This window comes from Chiroxiphia lanceolata, chromosome 11, assembly GCF_009829145.1.
Source record: "Chiroxiphia lanceolata isolate bChiLan1 chromosome 11, bChiLan1.pri, whole genome shotgun sequence".
Taxonomy (NCBI): Eukaryota; Metazoa; Chordata; class Aves; order Passeriformes; family Pipridae; genus Chiroxiphia; species Chiroxiphia lanceolata.
Window position 1 is genome coordinate 15093791 of NC_045647.1, and position 22845 is coordinate 15116635.

General features: G+C 44.5%; 1 protein-coding gene across 6 annotated transcripts in view; it reads right to left on the reverse strand.

The window, feature by feature from the left end:
* Window positions 1-22845, reverse strand: part of DNAH1 (dynein axonemal heavy chain 1) — an 88281-nt gene that overhangs the window by 46931 nt on the left and 18505 nt on the right. For 5 of the 6 annotated variants that reach the window (XM_032698800.1, XM_032698799.1, XM_032698803.1 and 2 more), the window contains 19 exons: window positions 22147-22393; window positions 21499-21571; window positions 18817-18991; window positions 18150-18306; window positions 17491-17623; window positions 15964-16125; window positions 15173-15425; window positions 13735-13892; window positions 12790-13001; window positions 11255-11544; window positions 10083-10233; window positions 9314-9507; window positions 8090-8315; window positions 7327-7446; window positions 6450-6532; window positions 4917-5058; window positions 3650-3805; window positions 2487-2685; window positions 323-576 (listed from right to left, as the gene is read on the reverse strand). In XM_032698800.1, the coding sequence (XP_032554691.1) occupies window positions 323-576; window positions 2487-2685; window positions 3650-3805; window positions 4917-5058; window positions 6450-6532; window positions 7327-7446; window positions 8090-8315; window positions 9314-9507; window positions 10083-10233; window positions 11255-11544; window positions 12790-13001; window positions 13735-13892; window positions 15173-15425; window positions 15964-16125; window positions 17491-17623; window positions 18150-18306; window positions 18817-18991; window positions 21499-21571; window positions 22147-22353 (3345 nt within the window). In that variant the 5' untranslated portion in view covers window positions 22354-22393. The remainder of the gene's footprint in view (window positions 1-322; window positions 577-2486; window positions 2686-3649; window positions 3806-4916; window positions 5059-6449; window positions 6533-7326; window positions 7447-8089; window positions 8316-9313; window positions 9508-10082; window positions 10234-11254; window positions 11545-12789; window positions 13002-13734; window positions 13893-15172; window positions 15426-15963; window positions 16126-17490; window positions 17624-18149; window positions 18307-18816; window positions 18992-21498; window positions 21572-22146; window positions 22394-22845) is intronic. The other variant, XM_032698804.1, reaches the window with a different exon arrangement.

Sequence of the window (22845 nt, forward strand, 5' to 3'; positions counted from 1 at the left end):
GAATGCAGACAGTCAATTTATTTTAACATAACCAGTCACTAATCCCAAAGTGAGGAGTGAGACCCGAGCAGTGGATCAGCATAACCATCAGGCAGTGCTGTTATGCTACAACTGAAATTCTACACAAGGTGGAATATGTTCGTCTAGTGTGTGAACTCAGTTGTGTGGCCATTGCTTCCCTCTGTAAGGGCAGCAGCCTTTTCACTTGTGCTGCAGAATGTGTCTCTGGGACAACAGGAACACCACCCAAGACAACAACTGCCTGCTCAGCAGAAGCATATTTGAGAAGCAACCAAAGGTACAGCAAGTCCTCTCTGCTCACATTTTCGATGGCGTATTCCTTGCTGGCTGTCTCAGCCACTTTGAGAATGTTCTCAATGTGGTCCTGCAGGTTCAGCTCCAAGCAGCGACCAAGAGTCAGAGTGGGTTCCAGCTTGACATTGGGGCTAATTTTGTTCGACAGCATCTCCCAGTGCCGCTCTCTCATACCAGGATTGCGCAGCCCTTGAATTAAGGGGACGTATTGTTTGAATTCTTCAATCTTGTCTCGAAAGGTCATTGCGACACCCTGGCAGTCTTGTAGGGGGAAAAAGAGGACAACATCAGCAAAGTCTTGCAGGGGGAAAAAGAGAACAACATCAGCAAAAACACTGGGTGAGGAGGTTGCCTTAAGGAATTTCTAGAAGTTGTCTAAAGCCTGATGTGCAGGTAGTCACATGGTATGGGGTAGATAAGCAGCAGGAGAGAGCACTGGAAAATGCAGGTCGAAGTAATGAGGATATAAAGGATCTCTCTATATGGCCACTAAGGCAGGATTCAAGCCCACTCCCAGAAGCAGATCTGCCTATCAGCCAAAAGCCTGTTACAGGCAAGTCCATGCTAAGCAGAAGTGTGACTTAGGCTTGAGCTCACCAGAGGACAAGAAGTAAACAAATTAACTCCTTGACAGGGGCTCAATCATGATGAAGCCTCATCTGCCAGAAGGTGTTTTAGAAGCTCTGGTCATCATTCCAAGACATTTACTTCTTAACAAGGCTACACTGTAAGGTATCTCACACCCCAGCTCAGGCCATCCTCCATAGAAGACAGACACTATACCTAGGAGCTAGAGGCAGGCTGGGATCCCAGCCAGCTCTGGAAATGGGAAGCATGCAGGAGAGGCCCTGCCAGCCTATAGCCATGCTAGGGACAAATGTACTTCTGCCTCATAGGAAGGACAAAGTGAAGGAATAGGCTTTTCTCTTCAGGGGCATCCTGGAAACCCCTGTCTCCTCAGCGTTCATATCCTGCCCTTTTTCCAGCTTGTGCTGCTGTGAGTAAAGCAATGGGCAGGCAAAGCACATGGGACTTGCTTCCCTTTCAAAATGTGGCTACAGCATGTGCCTCCTTCAATTGAACCCTGAGTGGCTGCACTGCACACTCACAGCAAGGATGTGCCTGCCACACACTCCCTCCACTTGCCTCTACAAATATGCAAAAACAAGGCAGATTCAAGGACAAAACATATATATTTCCAGGTGCCAGGGGATATTGCAATGAATACGAGCAGGTATTCTTAGTATTTCTGTTTATCATAATGATTCATAGTTACTCATGCATCCACTCATCACCTCCTCCATTGGGACTGATTCATGGCATTGTTTAAGAGCAAGTTCAAGTTAAAAAGGATGAATCAAAAATCACCCACAGCAAAATATATTTCAATCTAAGCCATCTGGCAGGAGATTTTTAGAATCAACTCTAAAGAATGACCAACACGTCTCTGAGAATCAGGGAATGGGAAGTTAAGCTACAACTGAAGTCTCAATTCCAGCTTTATTAGGAGAAATGGTTAAAAGACCTTCACGTGAATTGCAAGGGCTGGGTGCCATCATCTAAACCTCATACACATTCAGGCAAGAAGGGAAATTGTTATTATATTCCACAGATCATTTCCAGATTCTGCAATTTCATTTTATTCATAACAAAATCAAGACCTCTTCTAGCTTTCCATTAAATTCATTGGCCAATAGAGAAATTAGGATTGGCCAAGAAAACAGCACCTGGAAGACCCAAATTCAAGTTCCCTTGCTGCCTGAGTTGTGTAAGGGCTTAAACCCACATGTCTAGCCAGTGGGCTATATAGTAATTCTCTGTGACTAGCCAGGATTATTTCACTTTATATATATGAGTAAATACTAACTGCAACATCAGAGGGTGGCTTTTATTTCAGTATCGTCTTGGGAATTAGGTATAAAAGGGATTTGCAGCCTGGTAGTTTTCACGCCAAATTGGTACTTCAAGCAGCTAACTAGCATCTAGATGTGAATCATGACTATTTCAGGAAAAAAAAAGAGTGGAAAATAACTTTGCTAGCATCATTTTCTCAGCTGTCTCTAATACACACATGTGACATCTTGACAATCCCTGTTCAGAGCACTCCATGACATGGCTCACCTCAAAATGCTCTTATGCACCAACTTCCTTTCCCCAGACTGTGTATCTACCTGGTGAATCCTTGAACTGCTTCACGCATCTCTGCATTGTCTTAAGAGAGTCATTGACATTCTTTTCTAGCTCCTCAGCCTCAATTTTAACAAGAGAATCATTCATCCAGCTCTCGTTCCAATTCATCCAGTCTGACACTGTAGTCCAGAGATCATAGTATGGCTGGAATTCCTTAGTCATCTTGGACACCACACCATACTTTGGAAAGAGAGAAAGAAAAGGCATAAGCAAAAAGTATATTCACCTGTAGATGACAGATTTTGTGTCAAAAGGCCAAAAAAGCCCAACCCTTTCTTGAATCTGAAGCCAGCACTGTACTTCAAGAGGATATATCGGACTACCTTCTCCTGGGACAATAATATATATTCCAAGGGAGAGCAACCAGCAGAGCTGGGCTTGACAAATTCAGGACAAAATGCATCCAGTGGAGCTGTGCCTGCACAATGTATGTGGCATGGAAAGCACTCCCTCCACTTGCCTCTACAAATATTCTCCTGCAGAATGAAGAGATTTTGATGGGCAGGCCATACACAGTCAGCGAAAGCACACACTGCACAACCGTATCAAAACTTGTCTCCTTACAGTGAAGGAGAAGTAACCACAGACTGAGGGGTAGGAAAAGATCACGTGAACTCCACTTTTGGTCTGCAGCCAGACTAGGCTGGATGTGGATGACAATGACTCATTGGCAGCTGAGCAGCTACAAGCAAAATTGAGTGTTTGCAACTATATAAACTGTTGCCTTAAGAGAACACCACGCTCCGAGCCCAGCCAGCTGCCAGCACCCACCGTGCAACCACTCGCATTCACACCCAAAGACCTGAAGCAACAGCCTTGCAGAAATGGATGCATCTTAACTGCTGCTTCAAGACCTTCCCCAACCAATTCCTCCTCATCACCATCCTTCAGATCTCAGTGTGGGCACCGAAGTCTCTCACAGAAGTGATAATATCAGGCCCTGAGGAGCCTTCCACATTCTCCTGGGATCAGCACTTCTGCAGCACAGCATGGTCATTCTACAGGACTGAGAAGCAGGTCACCAGATAAACCAAAACAGCATGAAGGATTCCTTCCTGAGGAACTATGTCTCATTACTTGCTCTACCTATCACCTAAAAATGCCAACAGAGTGGAGTCCTGCAGGTACAGGACCCGACACTTACATCGGTAACTTTGATGCCAAAGAGTCTTTCCCTGTTGTTGTACAGAACTGCCAAATCCTGAAGCTCCTTCAGCTGCTTCCGGACATCCCTTGCATATTCAGCAAACTCATGAGCTTGGTTAACATCTGACTGGATGGAAAATCCACCTACAGTCAGCTGGAAGAGAAAAGGCAGGCATAAGATGGGGCTCTGAAGCTGAGTGCTGCCTCTAGAGATCTCAGCTTCCTGGTGTCTCTTTGTTTCATTCAAAGGCAAGATTTTTATGTTCAAAATTTCACCTCCACCAAACCAGTTCCAATTCTGTTTAGACCATGATGAAAGTGGTCTAAACACCACTGGTCAGGTGGATGAAATTGTAAATGTGCTGACCAGCTGCTTTTTGTCTTTGTGACAACAGATGATCCCCAAGGAATAGGAGCAATAAGTCTCTGCCAAATTTCTTGATATTGAATTTATACTGTCATTAGCTATCTGTCATCAGAATCAGTAAAGTGCAAATGATAGCTCTACTAGTCGCTCAGTTTTTATCCAAGAATTGTTTAACAACACATGTCTAGAACTTCCCTCATAATTTTTGTTTTGTTTTGGTGGGTTGGATTTGTTTGTTTGGTTTAGATTTTGCTTCAGTATTTTGTGTGGGTTTGGTTTCTTATTTCTTTGGATTTTGTTTGTTTGTTGGTTTGGGTTTTTTTTTAATCCAGTGGTGGGGTATTATCATTTTGGGAATCTATTTCCAAGATATTCTAGCTCAGTGATTACAATCTTTCTCAGATGACTTTTTTTTTTCTGTATTTAACACTTCCTGGTGAAAAAATAAAATTCAGATCATTTAAGAGACACCAGAGGTATCTCAGCTCCAAAACTCTGCAATTATTTCAGTTTTTTTTCCCACAAGATGAGTTCCATGGCTGAATGCTGGATTCCCTCCTTGATGGCAGCGCATTGTAGGAGATGCTCTGCAGGGAACTGAGTACACAAGTAGGAAAAAGGAGGTGCATGTGTTGCCCGAGCACCAAGAACTGGAACACCTTCCCACTGAAAAATGAGTATTTCTGCATATTATTGTCTTTCACACAAAAATGAAACTCTTAATCAAAAGCGACCAAAAAAAAAAAACAAACAGGGAGGGTGTGATAGTTTGTGGTCCAACAGTACATTGACCTAAAACCTCATCTGACAAAAATCTCATCTGAAAGTTTCCCACTTGCCTGACCACAAGAGCTTCAAGGCCCTCTTTTACGGACAGTTCATGTCAGGGGCTTAATACCTGCATTTCATCCAGTTTGCCTTGAAATGAATTCTGATCCTGGATCTGCGCTTTGCGAAATTTCTCTTCATCCTCCACATGCTGGAGCCGAATGGCCTCTGTTTCCATAGACATTTTCAGTGGCCAGTAACTTGCAGCCCACCTGCACTCACATGATATAAGAAAAGAAACAGAAAAAGGGAAAAAAAAAAAGAAAAAAAGAGGAGAAAGAGAGAGAAGCTTTCTGAGCATATGTTTGAAATGCTGAAAATAACAGAATGAGAAAGCCAAATCCCACCAAACAAGGAAGCTTTACAACAACAGAAACACATGTGTTTTCAACAAAACATTTTTTTTCCAGCTTGTCTTGTTGATATGCAGTCCTTGTGACTAGGCTATTCAGCTGGAGAGGGCTGGGGAGAAGTGGAGGGCCCTTTTAAAAGGAACAAATCCACTACATTGCTGAAAAGCTAGGAGACAGCAAAATAACAGTTGGCATCCAGAGGGAATGTCTGTCTTTGAATGTTTTCACAAGGAACTGAAGAAAATGGGGTCAGAGTCTTGGCTTATGGCTTTTCAGGGCTACTGAAAAAGCCAGTCTCCTGTTAAGCAGGGCAGTGAGGGGCCAGGGTAACCCAGATACAGGGAAGCCCTGGATAGCAAGGCTTTTGCAGAGTGCCCTGAGGAGTGTTGTAGATCCAGGAAAGGCTGCACAAAGTGGCTGCTTAGCCATGGCAGGTTTTGCTCAGCCTCAGCACACCCATTACTGACTCCATTTGGATTCCTCAGCCTGTGTGCAAAGCCAGGTGCAAGTTTTGCAGCACTACACTTGGGGTCACACCCCTCCCAGAACCTAGGGATCAGCCATCTCCTAGGTCTCCTCTTTGTTTTATTACTCAGATTGGGTCTTGACTGTGCCCCAGTAGCAGAGTCAGCTCACAAACACAGTCATGAAGCTTCTAAAGTCTGCTCAGACCTGGAAGTACTTCTCATATGACATATACTTGGTCCAGTGTGTCTACCTGAGTAGTCTCTGCAGAGTGCTCCTGAAACTAGAAACATGGGGTGCAAAGGCCAAAAACCCCACAGAAGCTGCAGGAAAAGCAGCTCAGCCCTAGGACAACTTGGCACAGGTTCTAAAAATATCTTAGGGAGAAGAAGTGCAGAAATAATAGGGGTACAAGTTCCTTCCTACTCTTAAGAAAACTATGGGAGTGTTCCTATCTTGGAAGCGTTCATTTAGTTTCAGACACAGACTAAAATGTGCACTTTGAGACCTTGCAAATGTCTCAAAAAAAACACACCAAGAGAAAGGGGCTTTACTATGCTAAACAAGTTAATAGCTACCAGTTTGCCTTGCTCCAGGCCAGAAGGCAGCATGAACTCACACTTCTTGTCTACGAACTTCATTTCAAGAATTCAGTGCTCATATAGCCTGAGAGACACTTAAAAGTTCTGCAGGAGCCCTTGATAGACACATGGTCCCTGAAGCACTGAGAATGGTAATTGCTGCAGAGTCCCACTTCGACAGTGGGAGAAATGCCTTGTGCTCACTTGTCACTGAAATCTTCTTCAGTGAGATTGTAAAGGAATTCCTCCATGACCTTGTAATCTTCCATGACTTCATGAATCAGTTGCTGCACAGGGTGAGAGAAAGAGACAAAAAGTATACACCTTTAGACCATGCTGATTCCAACTCTCTGGTGTGCACCTCATTTTCATGAAGTGCCTTTGAAGAGCATTAGTCACACAAGCTTAATGTGATGTGGGCTGCTTCTGTGCTATGTGAACAGTGGGAATGGATTTAAACCCCTTGTTCTGCGAATGATCACACCATCATCACCCTCTGTTCTATGTGAATGAAAAGAAGTGTGACTTAGTGGATAAAGTGCTGGACAGAAATTGAGCGTTTTGGGTTATCCTCCAGGTTCTCTCCTTGGCACAGACAAGTCAGCTTACAGCTTGATGCCTTTGTTCCCCATTTGTTCAGCTGGGAAAAGACCTATGCTTCAAATAACTTTGAAATAACTCAGTACTAGAATGTCCTATTAGAAGAAATATATTAACAGCAATATAAACATTGGGTAACAGAAAGATTTCCTTGAAAATAGCATTCATTTTTAAACGACAGCTATTCAGTACACAAATGCAGAATGGATCATGAAGGCAGCAAAATGCACACATAGGTATTTTAGGCAAGATTTTTAACTGCTATTTTGTTTTGCAAAGATATTTAAATTCATGATATGTGTATTTAAAAATACAAGTCTTAGGAATTATAAAAATACAAAGCTAGGAATCTCGTGGCATTACATGCAAAGACATTCAAGTAAAAAAACTGAAGTTCTGCTTCTGAGACACCACACATTGCAATGACAAACTTCCTCCTCACTTCCCTTGGTGTCCAAGTCCAAATGAGAGCGTGTCCTACCTCCTGCACAGCCAGCTGCTCAGGGATTCCCTTCATCCAGTCACGCAGCTCCGTCAGCTCCTCGATAGTCTTTGGTTTCACATGAATTTTGCTGCTGACGGTTTCATACGCATTACAGATCTGCAGGAGGACACAGTGGAGAAGAGACCACCAAAAAGTCACTAATGGCTAATAAACAAACTGGAAAACCTGCCATAACCCACCCACTTCCCATATTGCAGGTGGTCTAAGTGATGAGTACATAGCCCTGCTCTATCTTTTTCTTTTTTACTGTCTTTCTCCATCCATCTCATTTGAGCTCAAATGGAATGAAACTGCCAAAAAAAAGAGGAAGAGGAACTGCAGGTGTATAGTGGAAATGATGACAATAACAGATTTAGACAACTGGCTGGCAGATGCAATTGTCTATATTCCAGTTATCCTCAGAGCAAGCAGAAGGACCTTCCAGTTGTCTACTAGGCAGACCTTTTCAATCCACCAGCACATTTTATAAGATGGCAAGGTCTTGAAGAATTTCATCTCAAGAGCTATAGGTTTCAGGCATGTAATGTACTGAGTATTTTTAATACTTGATTTGGTTGAGTATGCATATTTCCCCTCTAGTTTTAATTTTAAATATTCACTCCAATGTGATCTTTAAAATATCCTCATTAATGTGGCCTTCGGTGCTGTCTTTTGTCCATTTCACAAAAACACTGCAACTTCAAAAGCAGAAGGACAAGACAAGACACAGACAGATAATCTACTGAACCAGGTAACTTACACTCTGCACCTTCAAATGGAGGTTTTTAGCCAGCATGTCCAACACGGAAGTGGCAAGCACTTTGTATTTTCCAGACAGATTTTGCCTAATATATTCTATCCTGACATGGAAGGGACCAATGATAACAGAACTAGGGAGAACGTTGTCCATGTTCTCCTTTTCAGACAAGTACTTGCTTACTATTCTCATCACCTCCTGAGCAGATGGAAATTGCTCTTCATAGTCTCTGTAAATAAAAACACCAATAAAAAAATGATAATGTACACCTTAACAATATTTGAGCATCCAGAGTGTTTGTAGGATGTCCAGATGTGTCCACACAAAGGATCAAGGCATTAGATTAATCTACTTGAATTTTTACAACTTTCTGCAAGCATAGACTGAGAAGGTGCCAATGTCTTCTGAGGAACATTATTGGGGAGCAAGGGAAGGGACAGACTCAAATCTATAATGAGCTTTAGAGCACAATAGCTGTAGAATGGAATAAGAGCACAAAATATTTTAGCTGTAGAAAGGGAGTAAAAGAAAGAGATGAAAGAGGAAGTAGGGCAAGAAGAGAGGGAGAAACAAAATAAAAGCACTGGTGTAAACAGGGCAAGATCAGGAAGCACCTCAGGGGAGGGTAGGCACTTCAGCCTGTGTTCTGGGAAGAGACAGAAATTTCTCAGATAGGATTTGTAAATTGATTAAGCTGGAACAACAAAAGAAAAAGGGCTTCATTCCCACTGTTTGGAGAAAACGTGACACCCAAATAGAAGTCCTTCAAAGTAACAGAGGCTAAAGGACAGCATAGGTGCAAAGAGTTTTGGCAGTGAAAACAATGGGTTGAAACAAAAGAAAACATTACTGTCTACAGAAAGCTATCAGCCTGAACAGACACTATATGAAGGAGGTCAGGGTCAAGTATGCTAACTGGATTCTCAAGCAGGATGATTCATTTTTAGGGCCATTAATATCTCCAATTACACTGACAAACATGACAGGAATGTGACTGCTGTCAGAGGCAGGAAGAAATTCTCACTGTCACCACCAATGTCCTGTAAAAGCATGGACCATCACCCATGGCTGAAGGCTGCCTCTGATGGATGCCTGATCTCACATCTGAGGCACGTGGTCTCAGAACAGATCCCATATTCTCACACAACACACAACAACCCATCCACACAACAGCTTCTGCAAAGGCTTGCCATTTGGGTCAGAGGTGCTTTGTCAGAAGCCACTTACTTTAGGAAGTACTGGATATCATTGTTATTTATCTCTAAGAACTTCTCATATCTCTTGCCATAGGCTTGGAGTGGGATCTGTGTCTTTTGGATGGCAGCCCGCAGAGCTTCACGTAGCTCTTCCACTTCTGGTTCATGCAAACCCACTGATTCCAACAAGGGTGTGCCTGTGATATCCATGTTCTCCAACACATACTGGAAAAAAAAGGATAGAGGTCTTTCAGGACGAGCAGAGCTAACTGCGCCTCCTCAGCAGAGGGGCATGACAAACACTGGTGGCCCCCTTGGGAACTCATGCAATCCATCCTTCTACATTGTGTCAGGAATTGTTTTATCACTTTTATGTTGCCCCCACTCTCCAAAGAAGGAGGATCTAGGGAGACAGTAACAGGCAGAAGAATAAATATGCAGAAGAGACATGCATTGAACTGACAGCATTGAAAACAGTGGTATTTCCTTTATGAGTCTGCTTTTCTCAGCTGCCATGCACTCAGGGGAACCAGGCTGCTTAGGACATGTGCCCACAGAACCTGCAGCACCAAAGCAGAGATAGCAACTAGACAAAATAGCTACAAGGTTGGGGAGATTGAAGAAATCCTGTCAGAATTGAACTGCATCAGCACAGTGCTGTGCCCAAACTGATTTAACTGCATTCCCAGCTACCTACTTCTGCACCTCTCTCCCTCACTACAAGCTCAGGGGTGTCTATTCTGAGCTGCAATGCACTGAGACATTCACATCTGTATCACTGTTGATGCAGAAGAGTTCACCTGCTCCAGCTGTGGGACACTGTGAGTCGCCAGGATTCCCTTGTCGAACAGAGAACTGAGGGACACCTCAAAGGTCTCCACAGAGGGGCTGAAGACAATGCCACTGCTGTCTAGCACAAGGTCAGTTGTAAAGAGTGGATTCCTTTGAGGCCTACAGTGGGAAGAGATAAGAAAGAACAGGAATGCTTTTTGAGACAATGGCATACAACTGTACTGCTCTGGTGCTGATATTAAAATGCCTTCTGGACAGGAAGGGAAAGCAGAGGAGAGGAGGACTGCCTCATGCAGATGAAGGTATGAAACACTGCATTCTAAATTTAAGACATTGAGAACACTTTTCTAGCAAAAGTGAAGGAAGCATCAATCATGACATATCAGATTCCCCAGAAGTCAAAACCTTATCTTGCGAATTGGTGCTGCTTTACAGAAAAATTACTGATGCTCTTCAAACCAGACATTCAGTAGCTCCAATACACTCCTAAAGTACACCTTCTGGAAGTTATTTTAGTATCACCCAATCTTGTATGTGACCAGCATGACTCAGAATCAGCTGAAGTCAGTGTCAAGACTTCCACTGATTTAAGGGTAAAAGGCCTCATATGAGTGGCAGGGTTTTGTTGTTTTGTTGTTGTTGTTGTTGTTGTTTTTTTTCTTCTGGTTTTCCATTTCTAAATGTTCCTTTTTTAATACCATGAAGGACAAAAATCCTCAGATCAATACCCAAAGGAATAAAATTCTATGCACTGTGATAACCTAAATTTGTGATTCTTTAGAGATCCCAAGCCAGATCCTACTTCTGAGGTTTTATCCAAGAATGAAATACCTCCTGGTATTCTTCTTCCTGGCACCCAGAAAAAACCTAACAGCAATAATTTGCTCTCCCAAGAATGCTGGAGGTGGCTGATCTTTAGAGCAGTACATCAAAGCAGCAGACCTTGGTTCTGATGGGCTGTCCCATATCACTAACAGCAGCTTGAAAGCTGCACCAACAGGGCAGCTCTGTATCATTCTTCCATACTCAAGCAAATGTGTCAGGTGGAGGACTGGGAGAAAGAGCTCAGCCTAAAGCCCTCATACAGAGCAAAGTGCACTTGTGGAACAGTAGATAGAAAGACAATAGCACTAGGTTGTTTTTTTTTCTTTCCACCCCTTCTTTTTTCTTGCTTTCTTACATGTTGGCAAGGTCATCTTCCCATTCCATGTCCTTTGAGCAATGCAGGACACCCTGGCAAGCATCCAGCAAAAGCTGGGTGAAGCTGCTCAGTGAGTTCTGGACCAGAGACCGCAGAGAGTCCTGAAGCATGAATTTGATGCGATCCATCAGCTTATACAGTTTGGATCTCTGGTAGGCATCCCAGTCACTCTGCTCCAGGTTGAACCAGTCTTTGTCTGCATCTCTAAGGCTGCTCTTTATTGCAGTCGTTATGTTATCAACCCAAGTATCCTTGAGAAATATCTCAACCTAGGGCAAAGAAAAAAAAAACAAGCTGAGTAACCCTCCAAGGGCTGATGGGAAAGCAGTATGGTAAGGTGAGCTACTAGCTGGGGCTGCTGGGCCTTTCTCTGGCATGAAAGAAAACTGTTCTCTCAGAGCTGTGGCAGCTAAATAGTAGCTCTCACACCCATGCACACACACGTGGCATCTGAACCTGGTCATACATCTCCTTCACTGACAAAAGACCCACAAAAAGAAAGCCTGGTATTAAAAAGTGGGAGTGCTCTATTCTTTCTTTTTATACATTGTTCCTTTTTTCTTCTCTTTTCTATTGAACAGTATCCCTGGAGCTGCCTGTGTCACGGTCCCTTACAAAAAGTTGTGTAGACAGTATGATGAGCAAATAAAGGACAGAATGTTGTCTTCTCTTGACAAGTGAGGAGAAAGAGCAGAAGAAGCCAAGGGCAGTAGCAGCAGTCTGCAGTGTTTTAATTTATTAAAATACCACCAAGTGTCACTTCTGCTCCACAGGCAGCTGCTGTTTGTGTGTAATGAAAGAACCTTAGTCACCAAGTGGATGACAACAGTGCCTGGCTGAAACAGCATGGGACTGGGAAGGACCAGCACATGTTCTCTGCCACTGATTTAGTGTGCAACCCTGTGCAACCTGCTTGTGTTGCCACAGCCAGGGTGCAATGTGCTGCCCTCAAATTAGAGGACACAAAGATCTTCTGGTGAGAGTTACCACGGAGTTGCAAATTTTTGTCCTACTCTGTCTGCTGGCATTGCAAGCAGAGCAATTTAATTAAGTACATAAAGAACACAGAGTGTAGAAAAGCACTACCCCCATGAGTGCTTCAGGAGGAATCAAAGATCTTGTGCCTTGCAGCTGGATGGATGAGGAAATAAAGAAAAAGAAATAAAAAGGAAGGAAACTTTTGAGTGCCAACCACGACTGTTATCTGCATGGAAACCAGGTGGAGGAGAGAGAGGCTGCAGCCCTATATGGCTACTTGCTCAACACATGACTAAGAGCATGGTCAGCATTGGCTGATCCTAACTAGGGGGCTAGGGCCCTTTCAGCCCATTCTCCCCACATCCCAATCAATTTGACAGGCATATGCAAATTCCTCCCTGCCCCAGCCACAATGTCCCCTTCGACAGTTCCTCAGATTTCAGGGAACAGATCTGCAGCTGCTACATCTGTCTAATACACACTGACAGCACTGGTGGCTGCTCCATGTGTTCACCCCTCACGCTTGTTCTGCTCACCTGAGTGAAGGTCTGGGTCTGGATCTCCTCAAACTCCTCCAAAGAGACAAGTTTGGTTAAGGATGAGTTAAAGAGAGACATGGCAACCACCTTGTTGCACTCATCCTGCACCTGTGCCAGGAGAAGGATGACTTCTGGCTTGCTCAGGAGTGAGATAGAGCTGAAACGCGTTTGTCGTTTACCAAAAGGGTAGTCTGGGATCCAGATGAGCCCTAGCACCAAAGAAAAGAATGTCATTGCCTGCAACAGCCATTCCAGCTCCTGGTTTTAGAGTAAGTACAGCTCCCTTTGGGACAGCATTTGTGAAAAGAGCCTCTCATTAGTGGTTGAGGAGCTGTCTTAGTGCTTGACCTTCCCAAGGCTTTGGCTCATGAAGTTTCCATGAGAAACAACATTGGAATTGAAGAATCTTCCCACTGAGGCTTCAAGGCACAGCTGAGTCACCTCATCTGTAAGCTGCCACTTGTGAACCACCTCAAGGCCTTCCAGCCTTTGAAGTGCACAAAATACGGCACCCCATCTTTTACTGTGGCCTTTTTCCTCCAGTTTGGGACTCTAAAAGAGCCTGAGCCCTCTTTCACAGCTGAGGTGTGCCCCAGCTGAGCACAGCAGATGCAAGGCAGCCAGCTCCAGCACTGTACAAAGCAGAAGGCAGTTGATCTAATCACACTGCCAAGCATTTGGTGCCACTAAAGGTACACTTGCAGAGTTACTGCAGCTTAGCTGATGGGTGGTAATGTGTTATACTGAGGTAACATGAACATGCAAATATACCCTAAAAAACAGGAGATACACTCAAAAGTCTCACCATCTCCTGCTGCTGCCCCTTATGAGCCCTAATCGTTACCCTGAACCTGAGAGTTCCTACAGCAAACTACGACTGCTGTTAAAGACAGGAGGTCCCATAACCACACTGAATTCAAACTGCTTCACTGTGTCCCCTACCTTTCTCTGGTATTTCCTTCTCCTCTTTGTCTGGCAGGGTGACATAAGAAAACATCTCAGGTTTGGAACTGACAACTTTGTCAAAGCTGATCCTGTTCATGGTGTGTTTATACTCTAATCTCACTTCTTCCTCCAGGTTGCACATGCAGTCTGACATGCTGTTACAAGACACAGAAACATTGATAATCCACGGTGTTTGAGCAAAGTATGTCTGTAGCTTTACTGCAAACTCCACCCATCATTATCTCCCTTCTGAATTTGCTAATCCAGAAGCTTCCCTACTACTGAACAAATCAGGAGAGCTGTGCAGACAATCAAGCAGCCAGCAAAGCTATCAATTGGACTTTTAATGACAGAGGCAAGAGGGGATCAAGGACTAGGACTGCAGCCTTCTCAAGTGTCTTTTCACGTCAAAGCAAAATCTCCACTGGGGAGAGGCATTACAAAAGGGAGGAGAATTAACCAAAAACTGAGGAAGCTAGCTGGCAGTTCTGGAAAAGTTGGGCTATCCAAGCTGGCCTCTCATTTGCCTCCTGCTGAACACCTCTTGACATCAGTTTGCTCAGGCAGAACATGTGCATAAGTGCTGAAACCCCACTCTGTTTGCCTTGGGAAATCATCATCCTTCACCTCAAGCAGGCAGAGTACTTTCTTTATCCCTATATTTCTGCTCACAAACAGAGAGTAATTACTCTCCTACTCTCTAGTTCAGGCTGGCAGACCATGCAGCCCTTCACACCTTCCTGTCTCTGAGCAGGGCAATCAGTCACGGCTGACTCCCAGCAACACCACCAATGGCTCATGATTCATCAGCCCAGGGACATTAAAATGCTTTCCTGTTATGAACTGCATCTCAAAGAGATTCTTGATTATATCCAGGTGGAGATCTCCTGTTCTGTTTGCTTCCCCCCGTGCATATCTTATTTTGATTTGTTTTAGCAATAGGTTAATAGGTACAAGAGTCACCAGCAGGCATCAGTCAGGTCTCTGGAGACGACTGGCGGTCTGCAGATCAATACAGCAATGACTGATCTGTTCTTTGAAAGCACAGGGAGACATCAAGGTCAGCCATGCCATTTTTGCCAACCTTCCTGCTGTTGAAGGCCACTTAACTGCAGGTGTAAGCATGGTTTGGTGGATCTGCACATGAAAACTGCTTCATCTGGGGACACTGACAGACCACCCACCCTGTACATGTGTCCCTGGGGCTCTTGTCCTACCTACTTCTGATGACACTCTGGGCAACAGAGTGGTGTGCACGTGCACAGGCTGGAAGGCAGATGAGGTCCATGCTCTGCAAGTTGGATGCTCAAGATCTGCCTCCACTGACACTTGTTTTGTAGCCCTATGAAGTCCTACCGACTTATGGACCGAAGGCGGAGCCCCCAGTGTTTATGGACCGAAGGCGGAGCCCCCAGACACGGACGCGACGCTTTACCTCTTCTCATCCCTCAGTTTGGGTGTTTGCATAGCCAACAGCTTCATCCTCTGCAGGCTGTTCTCGCTGATGTTGTGCAGTCCCTCTGTGGGCATGCAGTCCACATACAAGTGATACATGAGCAGCCCCTGCGTCTTCTTGCGTAACCTTTCGGCCGCGGCCACGCGCTCCGCAAACACCTGGGGATCCTCGGCCAGGAACATCAGGCAAACTCGTGGCACCCAGTACTGACACGGCAACAACGGAGCTCTTCCTGGGGAATGAAAGTAAAGCTTACAAGAGTCTGCAGGGAAAACGAAACTCAGAATGGCCTGCAGTGCTGACAGCAGCTTTTTGATAGACAGTATAATTGGGCTGGCTTACTGGAGATCAAAATGAGGGACCAGAGCTTAGGACAGCAAGAGATAAGTAGCATGGAGTTAGCAGCATCTCCAAAACTTTCAAAGAGAGGGGTGCTTCATCTTAATCTGTCCACATCCCCCTTCAAAATGGCATTGGGACCAGAAAGACCAACATTTTACTTTTCTAGAAGGGAGGAAAGATGGGAGATGGATTAAAAAGAAAGGTATCTCCAAAGGGAAAACCTCAAATAGGGTGTGAAAATAAGGTGTGGAGTTCTTTTCCCTGGAGATTTTTCAGACAGGTTAAACAGACACATGTCAAGAGCGATAACAAGGAAAGGATTAAATGACTTTCTGATGTCCTTCCGATCTCCACCTAGGACAAGCATGGGTAATGAACTGGCTCTCAAACTATATGTGGGGTACCAAAAGGCCTTATTCAAAACACACCTTGTGCAGTTATTCCTCCATTGAGGATGGGTCTCCCTTCTTCATCCCGCACCAGACCATTGTCATCTGTTTTATGGACCAAGTAGAGATCTGTCTCCTTGTCATAATCCAGAACACCAACATTAATCCACTCATAGATCAAATCCTGGCTTTTGGGATCCTCTGAGAAAATCAAGGATTAAAACAGGGTTAGTCCATTCTTCCGGACTCTACAGCAAATGGACTTTACTGATCAGAGCAGTGATGCTACAGTCAAAACCATCTGCTAGTTTGAATCTCAGTCAATCTCACATAATTTCTGCTGTGATCAATTAAATAATTAATTTAGGTATCACAGATCAGAATTTCCAACTTTTCTTTCTTTTACCTCTGTGGGTTCCCTGTGGATGATCCACAATTCCTCCCAATTCCTTCATCTCTTGATCTAGGACCCCTCAACGTCCACATGGGCACTCTGGGGATCCCATTCTCCTTTCCCATGTGTGGCTCTAGCCTTGCGTCACCCTCCACACAGGTCCTCATTCTTGTAACTCAGAGTGGCCATAAAACCCTGCACCTTCTCCCCCAGTCTATTATTTCTCTGAGTCACTCCTAGGGCATCTAATTTTTAAATGTTCAGATCCTCTCAAATGCTGGGAGGTGCTAACTAGAGAGATATGTATTTATATCGATATCAATATGGATACAGGTCAGGGGAGCATTATGCTGAAGTTGAGAATGGGTCTGAACCACAAGAATTTGCAAGAGTGCTGACTCTGTACAGCTGTCAGTGGTCTCACCTTCCCCAGGGCCCAGAGGGTCTGACTACCTGTGTGCAGAACAGTCCACTCAACCTGGGGAGTGATCAGGTGCAGCGTTTCCCAAGACAGCTGCAAGCAGAACTCACCATCACATGCTGGCTGCCTGAGGATACACACAGCTTATGTTTTATGCTTTGGTTTTGCAGACAGCCAAGCCTCTGCAGGTTGCCTCAGAGCTGCAGGCAGCATGCCTGCCAGTTCCTATCCTTATAACTACTGCAGATGTGTTGATATGAGCTGCAACCACGACAGGACATCAGTACAACTGTACCTAGTGATGCCTTCTCATTAAGAAGGCTCCAAGTAATAGGAAAACAATGTTCACACTTTATTTGGCCCACTTACTACTTGTATGTTCATTGTAGTCTGAATCTGTCTTCAGATCCTGCATTTGCAGTGAAATCCAGGCAGAACATACTATGTGCAAGCTAACTAACTCCATGAAGATAGCTATGTATCCATATAGAGAAATTTTGACTGTACTGACTTCCAGGCACAAAAACAAAGGCAGAAGGCAGAGGCTACTTCTAAAACAGTGGACAGGGCAGGACTAAGAGTTGGTGAACCCCTGGTCTCTTGCTCTGACTGCCTGAATTTGGTCAAAACAAGATAAGGCTTTTCTGCTATTCAGAGCTACATTCATCAGACTCTACATGCTCCCTTCTGCTGAATGGGCCAGTAACTGTTAGTGTTGCCTTGCTTGAGCAGTAACTCATTCAAGCTTTACCGTGTCCAAGTACATCATCTGTAGGTAAAAGTGCTTTTCCAGGCACTGGCTTTCTATCGGAAGATCCTGGCTCCAGTCCTAGTGAGATCCACTCTTCTGGAGTTCGACAGTCGTACTCGTCATTGTCAAATACCTAAAAAGCCAGGACATGACTGAAATGCAGACTTACTTCAGAAAGAAGAAAACACCCAATGCAAAATTTCATGAGAGGAAAATTAACATTCAGCTCCTAAATGGGCTACAAAAATGGAAACCAGCCCAGGTTCAAAAGCTGTGCTCATCTTTGGTCAACAATTTTCTCCCAGAAAGCAGTTTTCTGTACCTCCAGTCTTTTCCTAGGGAGCACAGACCACCACCTGGAGAGGTCTCAATGCAGTAATACTGCTGAGTACTGCCTTCAGAAGGAAACATGAGATGCCTTTCCTTTGGACACAAAAACGACAGTGAGGAGCATTCTCAAGGACTATCAGTTCTGATGGAAGTTGTGGGAACCCTGCAGGAGATGCTCAGCATCTTGTAGAGACCCTTCAGGGCCCAAACTGGCTCTAAAGCATTTCCTTGTTTTATTGCTTGTTGTGTCAATACTGGCAAAGTGTCCTGCCATCCTCAGAAACCTCCTGTGGTATAAGCAATCACAAGTACCAAACGTGCTCTCTTACCTTTAATGGGAGGTAGATGGGAAAGACAGAATCTTTTGTCTCCTCAATAGGTGGGATATTGTCAGGGTCATAGTGCCTTGGCATCAGCTCATTGGAGTCTATCCCCTTCCTGGATAAGAGCTCAGCAATATCAAAGGTGAGATACAGCCGCCTCCTCCTGTTTTAAATCAGAAGAGGAAATAATCACCTCATGTGCCTGTAAGCACTCCCATGCCTACAACTCCACTCTTGATCCTGCACACCTACCAGTAGAAACATTTTTGAGCACATGTTGCATACATGTCTATTTCTTCATTTTTAGCATAAAACAGTTCAGCTGGAAGGGACCTGGGATGATCGCTTACTCCAATTTATAAATTATATACATGTACTACTGTACCAACACATTATGCAAGTTATAGAGCATACACAAAAGCAGAAATTAAAAAAGAATGAGAAAAAGATGACATAAACACTATTTAAAACCAGTATTTTCTTCCTGCATCCCAGTGAATTGTCTTTTGCACCCCCTGCAATGCGTGCACACCTCACTTTGGAGACCACTGCCTTACAGCATAGTATTTTCTTAAGGATATTTGACATGTTATGTCTTGAAAGCAAAAATTGACACCCTAATCTGCTGTGTCCATTCCATAATGACGCCTCTACCCACTTTCTAGTTACTTACCTCTCTACTTCAACCTTCCGAGGAGATTGCCCTGGAAGCCTTTCAAAAGGAATCTGCACTTTGGGCTTAAATGATTGTACTGGGAAATCTGACTCACTGAAGGTCTCAGTGGATGGTCCAACCACTTGCTTATCCAAGACACTTTTGAAGTCCTCAGGCATCTTGAATTGTGTGACTAAGAGACAAAGAGAAACACATGTCTGAAACCACCAGCCATCACTCTGCTTTACATTCATACCCAAAAAAGGACTCTGCTGTCTACTGGGTTGTCTGCAGAAGTCACTTCACTAGGATTTGTGAGAGAAATCAAATTAGAAACAGAAAGAAAGACCTTTTTTTCCTGCTACAGTATGTCATTATGGTTTTCCAGTATCAAAATGATGGCATGGAAGAAGCCTCCACTGAGAATTACTGTCACACAGCTTTTTAGGAGACAAGGCACTGACCTGGATCTAAGGAGCTCTGTTTTGTTCCCAGCTTTGCTACAGACCCTCTACATGATAGTGGACATGTTGCTGTCTCTAATGCACAGCTTCCCTCACTCTCAGGAAGGGGTGGGATTCCCCTGCCTCCCTGAGGGGGCCCTGAGACCAAGAGTCAGTTGTATCTGGGAGGAACTTGGTCAAGGTGGTCATAAAGGGCTTATGAATATTGCAGGGGAGAAGAAGCTGCTCAGGTCATCTTTGTCTTCTGAAGTTCCTATTCACACCTTGGGACAAATCTCTCTCTCTTCAGCTTTTGCTCAAGCAAACCTCCCACTCACATCAGCGGTGGTGTGAGAAAAAAAACTGAGTCAAACTGCTAACAATCTCACCATTTGGCCAAATGTTTTCAATGGAAATTTGGACTAAGCAAAAAGTATACATTTCCAAGAATTGGCAGAAATTAAACCATGTCATTTACCCCATAAATAAACCAAACTGTTTATACTGCTAAACAAGTCGCAAATAATAGAACAGCAGCAAACTGGGAATTTGAAGCTTAACCTAAATTAAGTAATTGCATGCAAGCTTTAAAAAGCACTATTCCCTAGACAGAGCTAAGCATTGAACTAAAAATAGATTTTAGTGGAGTGAGAGCTTTTCCTTTGATGAACTTTCACACTCTATCAAGGAGAAACTTAAGGTTCTGGCTTGTAATTGGGTATTTTGAACATCAAGCTTTGAACCCAATCCAAGTGCTTCTTGAGTCATGGATGTGACCCTTGATTTCAAAGCAATTGTGCAGAGCAGCCAATAATGCTGAAGCCAGACATGTCTCAGGATGGTTAGGTACAGGAAGGACCCTCTAAGAAGGCATTCCCTTGTCCTTCTTAAATGGTCCCTGACTCAACCCTTGTAGCTGTATGTTGTCTGCTTAGAGACTAAAGGAAATGGCCATGGAACTGGCTCCTCCCTCTCTTTTTCCCTCCCTTAGGAAGGGCAGCGAGCGTGGCATGAATGTGATCTCAAACACTTGCATGGTCCATGCCAACACGCAGGCTTATTATGATTTTGAGGAATCCCTAAAATGCAGCTCTTTAGCCCTGTGCACATCTCTTGCTTGGGGTCTCAACAGAATGGCCCTGATTTATATTTGTTGTCAGGGAGCACAGCTGTTCCATTTTTGTCACTTCATTGTTGCCAAATCCGTGGCACCATCCATTATGGCACTTTGTGCACTATCAACTATTTATGTCAATACTTAGTGTTTCATTTGCATTTACATTTCCAGCCTGATAGCTTCTTCCCCCTTGAAGAAGCAGCAGATCATAAATAGAGTTCTGTCTCCACTTGTTAAGGATGAGTCTAGCTTGTCAAGATTCACTCGAGGAAGCAATCATTTGTCCTCACTCATGAAAATAAATGTCACTTCTAAGTACAGGAAGGTGGTATGTACAGTTCCCATCTTTCTTTAAGACTAAAATCCTCTCACACACACACTTTCTTCCCACCTGCTGCCAGCCTATGATCCATATCCCCAGGAGTGCTCTAGGGGCCAGGAGAGTGTTGGCAAACCTGTCACCATGCTCTGTTCCTATATTTGAGCATCCACAATACAATTTCTTTAAGCAGGTGGAACCAGCAGCTCTGTACACACAGAGACCTCTTGCATCCAGGGAGAACAAACTGCTCTGGGGTGCAGCTGGATGCAGAATGAATAAATGAGAGAGAACCATGATTTTGTGTATGGGTACCTAAATCCATATAGCTCTCTCATCTTAGGCAGGTCCCATTTTTGGAATTGTCATGTGCAGGGCCAGGAGATGAACTTGCTGATCCTTGTGGGTCCTTTCTAAATCAGGATATTCTCTGATTCTATGGTTTTCACAGGAAAGGGCCATTGCTGGCTCCATGTGCAATAAAAACACATGCAAATTTAGTGTTCTCCTGGCAGCAGGACCAGAACTCCCATAGGCAGCAGCACAGTCCACCTTGAACTCTGCAAGGAGTGGATATATCCAGGAGAAAAGAGAGTATGGTTTTACCACCTAGTCAGTTCACTTTGCTTCACTTCTAAATGAAATTCACTTTTCATGGGATATTCAAGCAGCTCAGCACCATTCCTGAGCACTGAGAGGAGAACGAAAGCAGAGCACTAACCCAGTGTCAGCAGCCTAATTCCCAGCATGTCCACTATAGGCAACCTTAACAGTTATGGCCCCATTTCCTGCCCCACCACGTTTCCTGCCAGTGTATTTACCTTTAGGGGTGTGGTGCTCGAGGTCCGACTGCCTCAGCAAAGACCGGTACACGTGGGGACCAGCAGAAACACTCTGGAATGCAGCATTTGAGGGAAATGTCAGAGATAACAGAGACAGCTGCAGCACAGTGCAAGCAGAGGTCATAGAGTCCAGATAGAAAGTGAGACTGTAAGACTGACCTTACCAGATCTTCAAGGGCAACTGAGACCTTGAGTAATGGTCAGAAAAGGCTGAGAGACACAAATACCTGGTAACACCAGCCCAGTGCACAGAGATAGGGGATCTGTCAGCAGAGTGCAGTCTGATGTCAGCTTAAGATGTAGATTGGGGCTGATTAGGCAGCCAGTCATTTGGGTTTTACTACCAAATATCACCTGCACTCACAACCAACATGCCTGCCCTGCCATGCTGGCATCCTAAACCCAGGGAATCATGACAGTGCTATCTGGCAACTGAGGAAGGCAGCACAACTGTGACCAGGATGAGCCTTATGGTTTCACTTTTTAAGGGTCAAGATCTTGAACAAAGGCCTCTGACCAAAAGGAAGGGCTAGGACCTGGGTGAACCTATATATGTCCATACCAGGTGTACCATGGGTCTTTTCATTATAGGTCAGTAGTGGAAAATGAATTGCTCTTTGCACTTACCCCTGAGCTACTGGAGGCTTCTCGAGTGAGGACATCAGTAGAAAATGTTCTTTCTCTAGAGGCTGAATATTTTCTTGGCCCCTGGCTGGAGCTTTCAGAATGCAACGGGCTGGTTCCTGGACTGCAGTCCCTGCCTGAAGCCTCGTTGCTTGTACTGGGACGGCTCCTACCCACAAAATTAATCAACTCCTTCCTTGCTTTCTCCATCTTCTTAGGAGAAAAATGCTGCGAAGCAACGCTGGGCTTGCTACAAGTGGAAAGACACCGAGCCTGTCACACACTGTATATTTGGCACCCCTCCACACCCTCCTCCATGCTGGATATCCTTGACTTGCTATGATGAGTGGGTAACAAGGTGGGTTCGATCCCCTGATTTGATACCAAGCGCTGACTTCGTGGGCTGGGAGCCATTGGTCTCATGTGGCTGACTCAATAGCTCACTAACCCCGGGGAAAGAGACTGCTTTATTTTTCCAGATGGATTTTGGAGGGGGAAAACCAGCAATACACGCACGAAAAGCTGCTTTCCTTAAGCAGCAGGGGCTTCCCGGATCTGTGGCAGCGTTCAAAAGGCTGCCGGGAGAATTCGAATAAACTGGGACTACAAGAGAAGTACTACTTTTGCTGCACCCAAATCCCTTAAAAACCTTGTCACACTTTGCCCCAGCGGGAGTAGGCTACAGCCTAGGATACCAACACA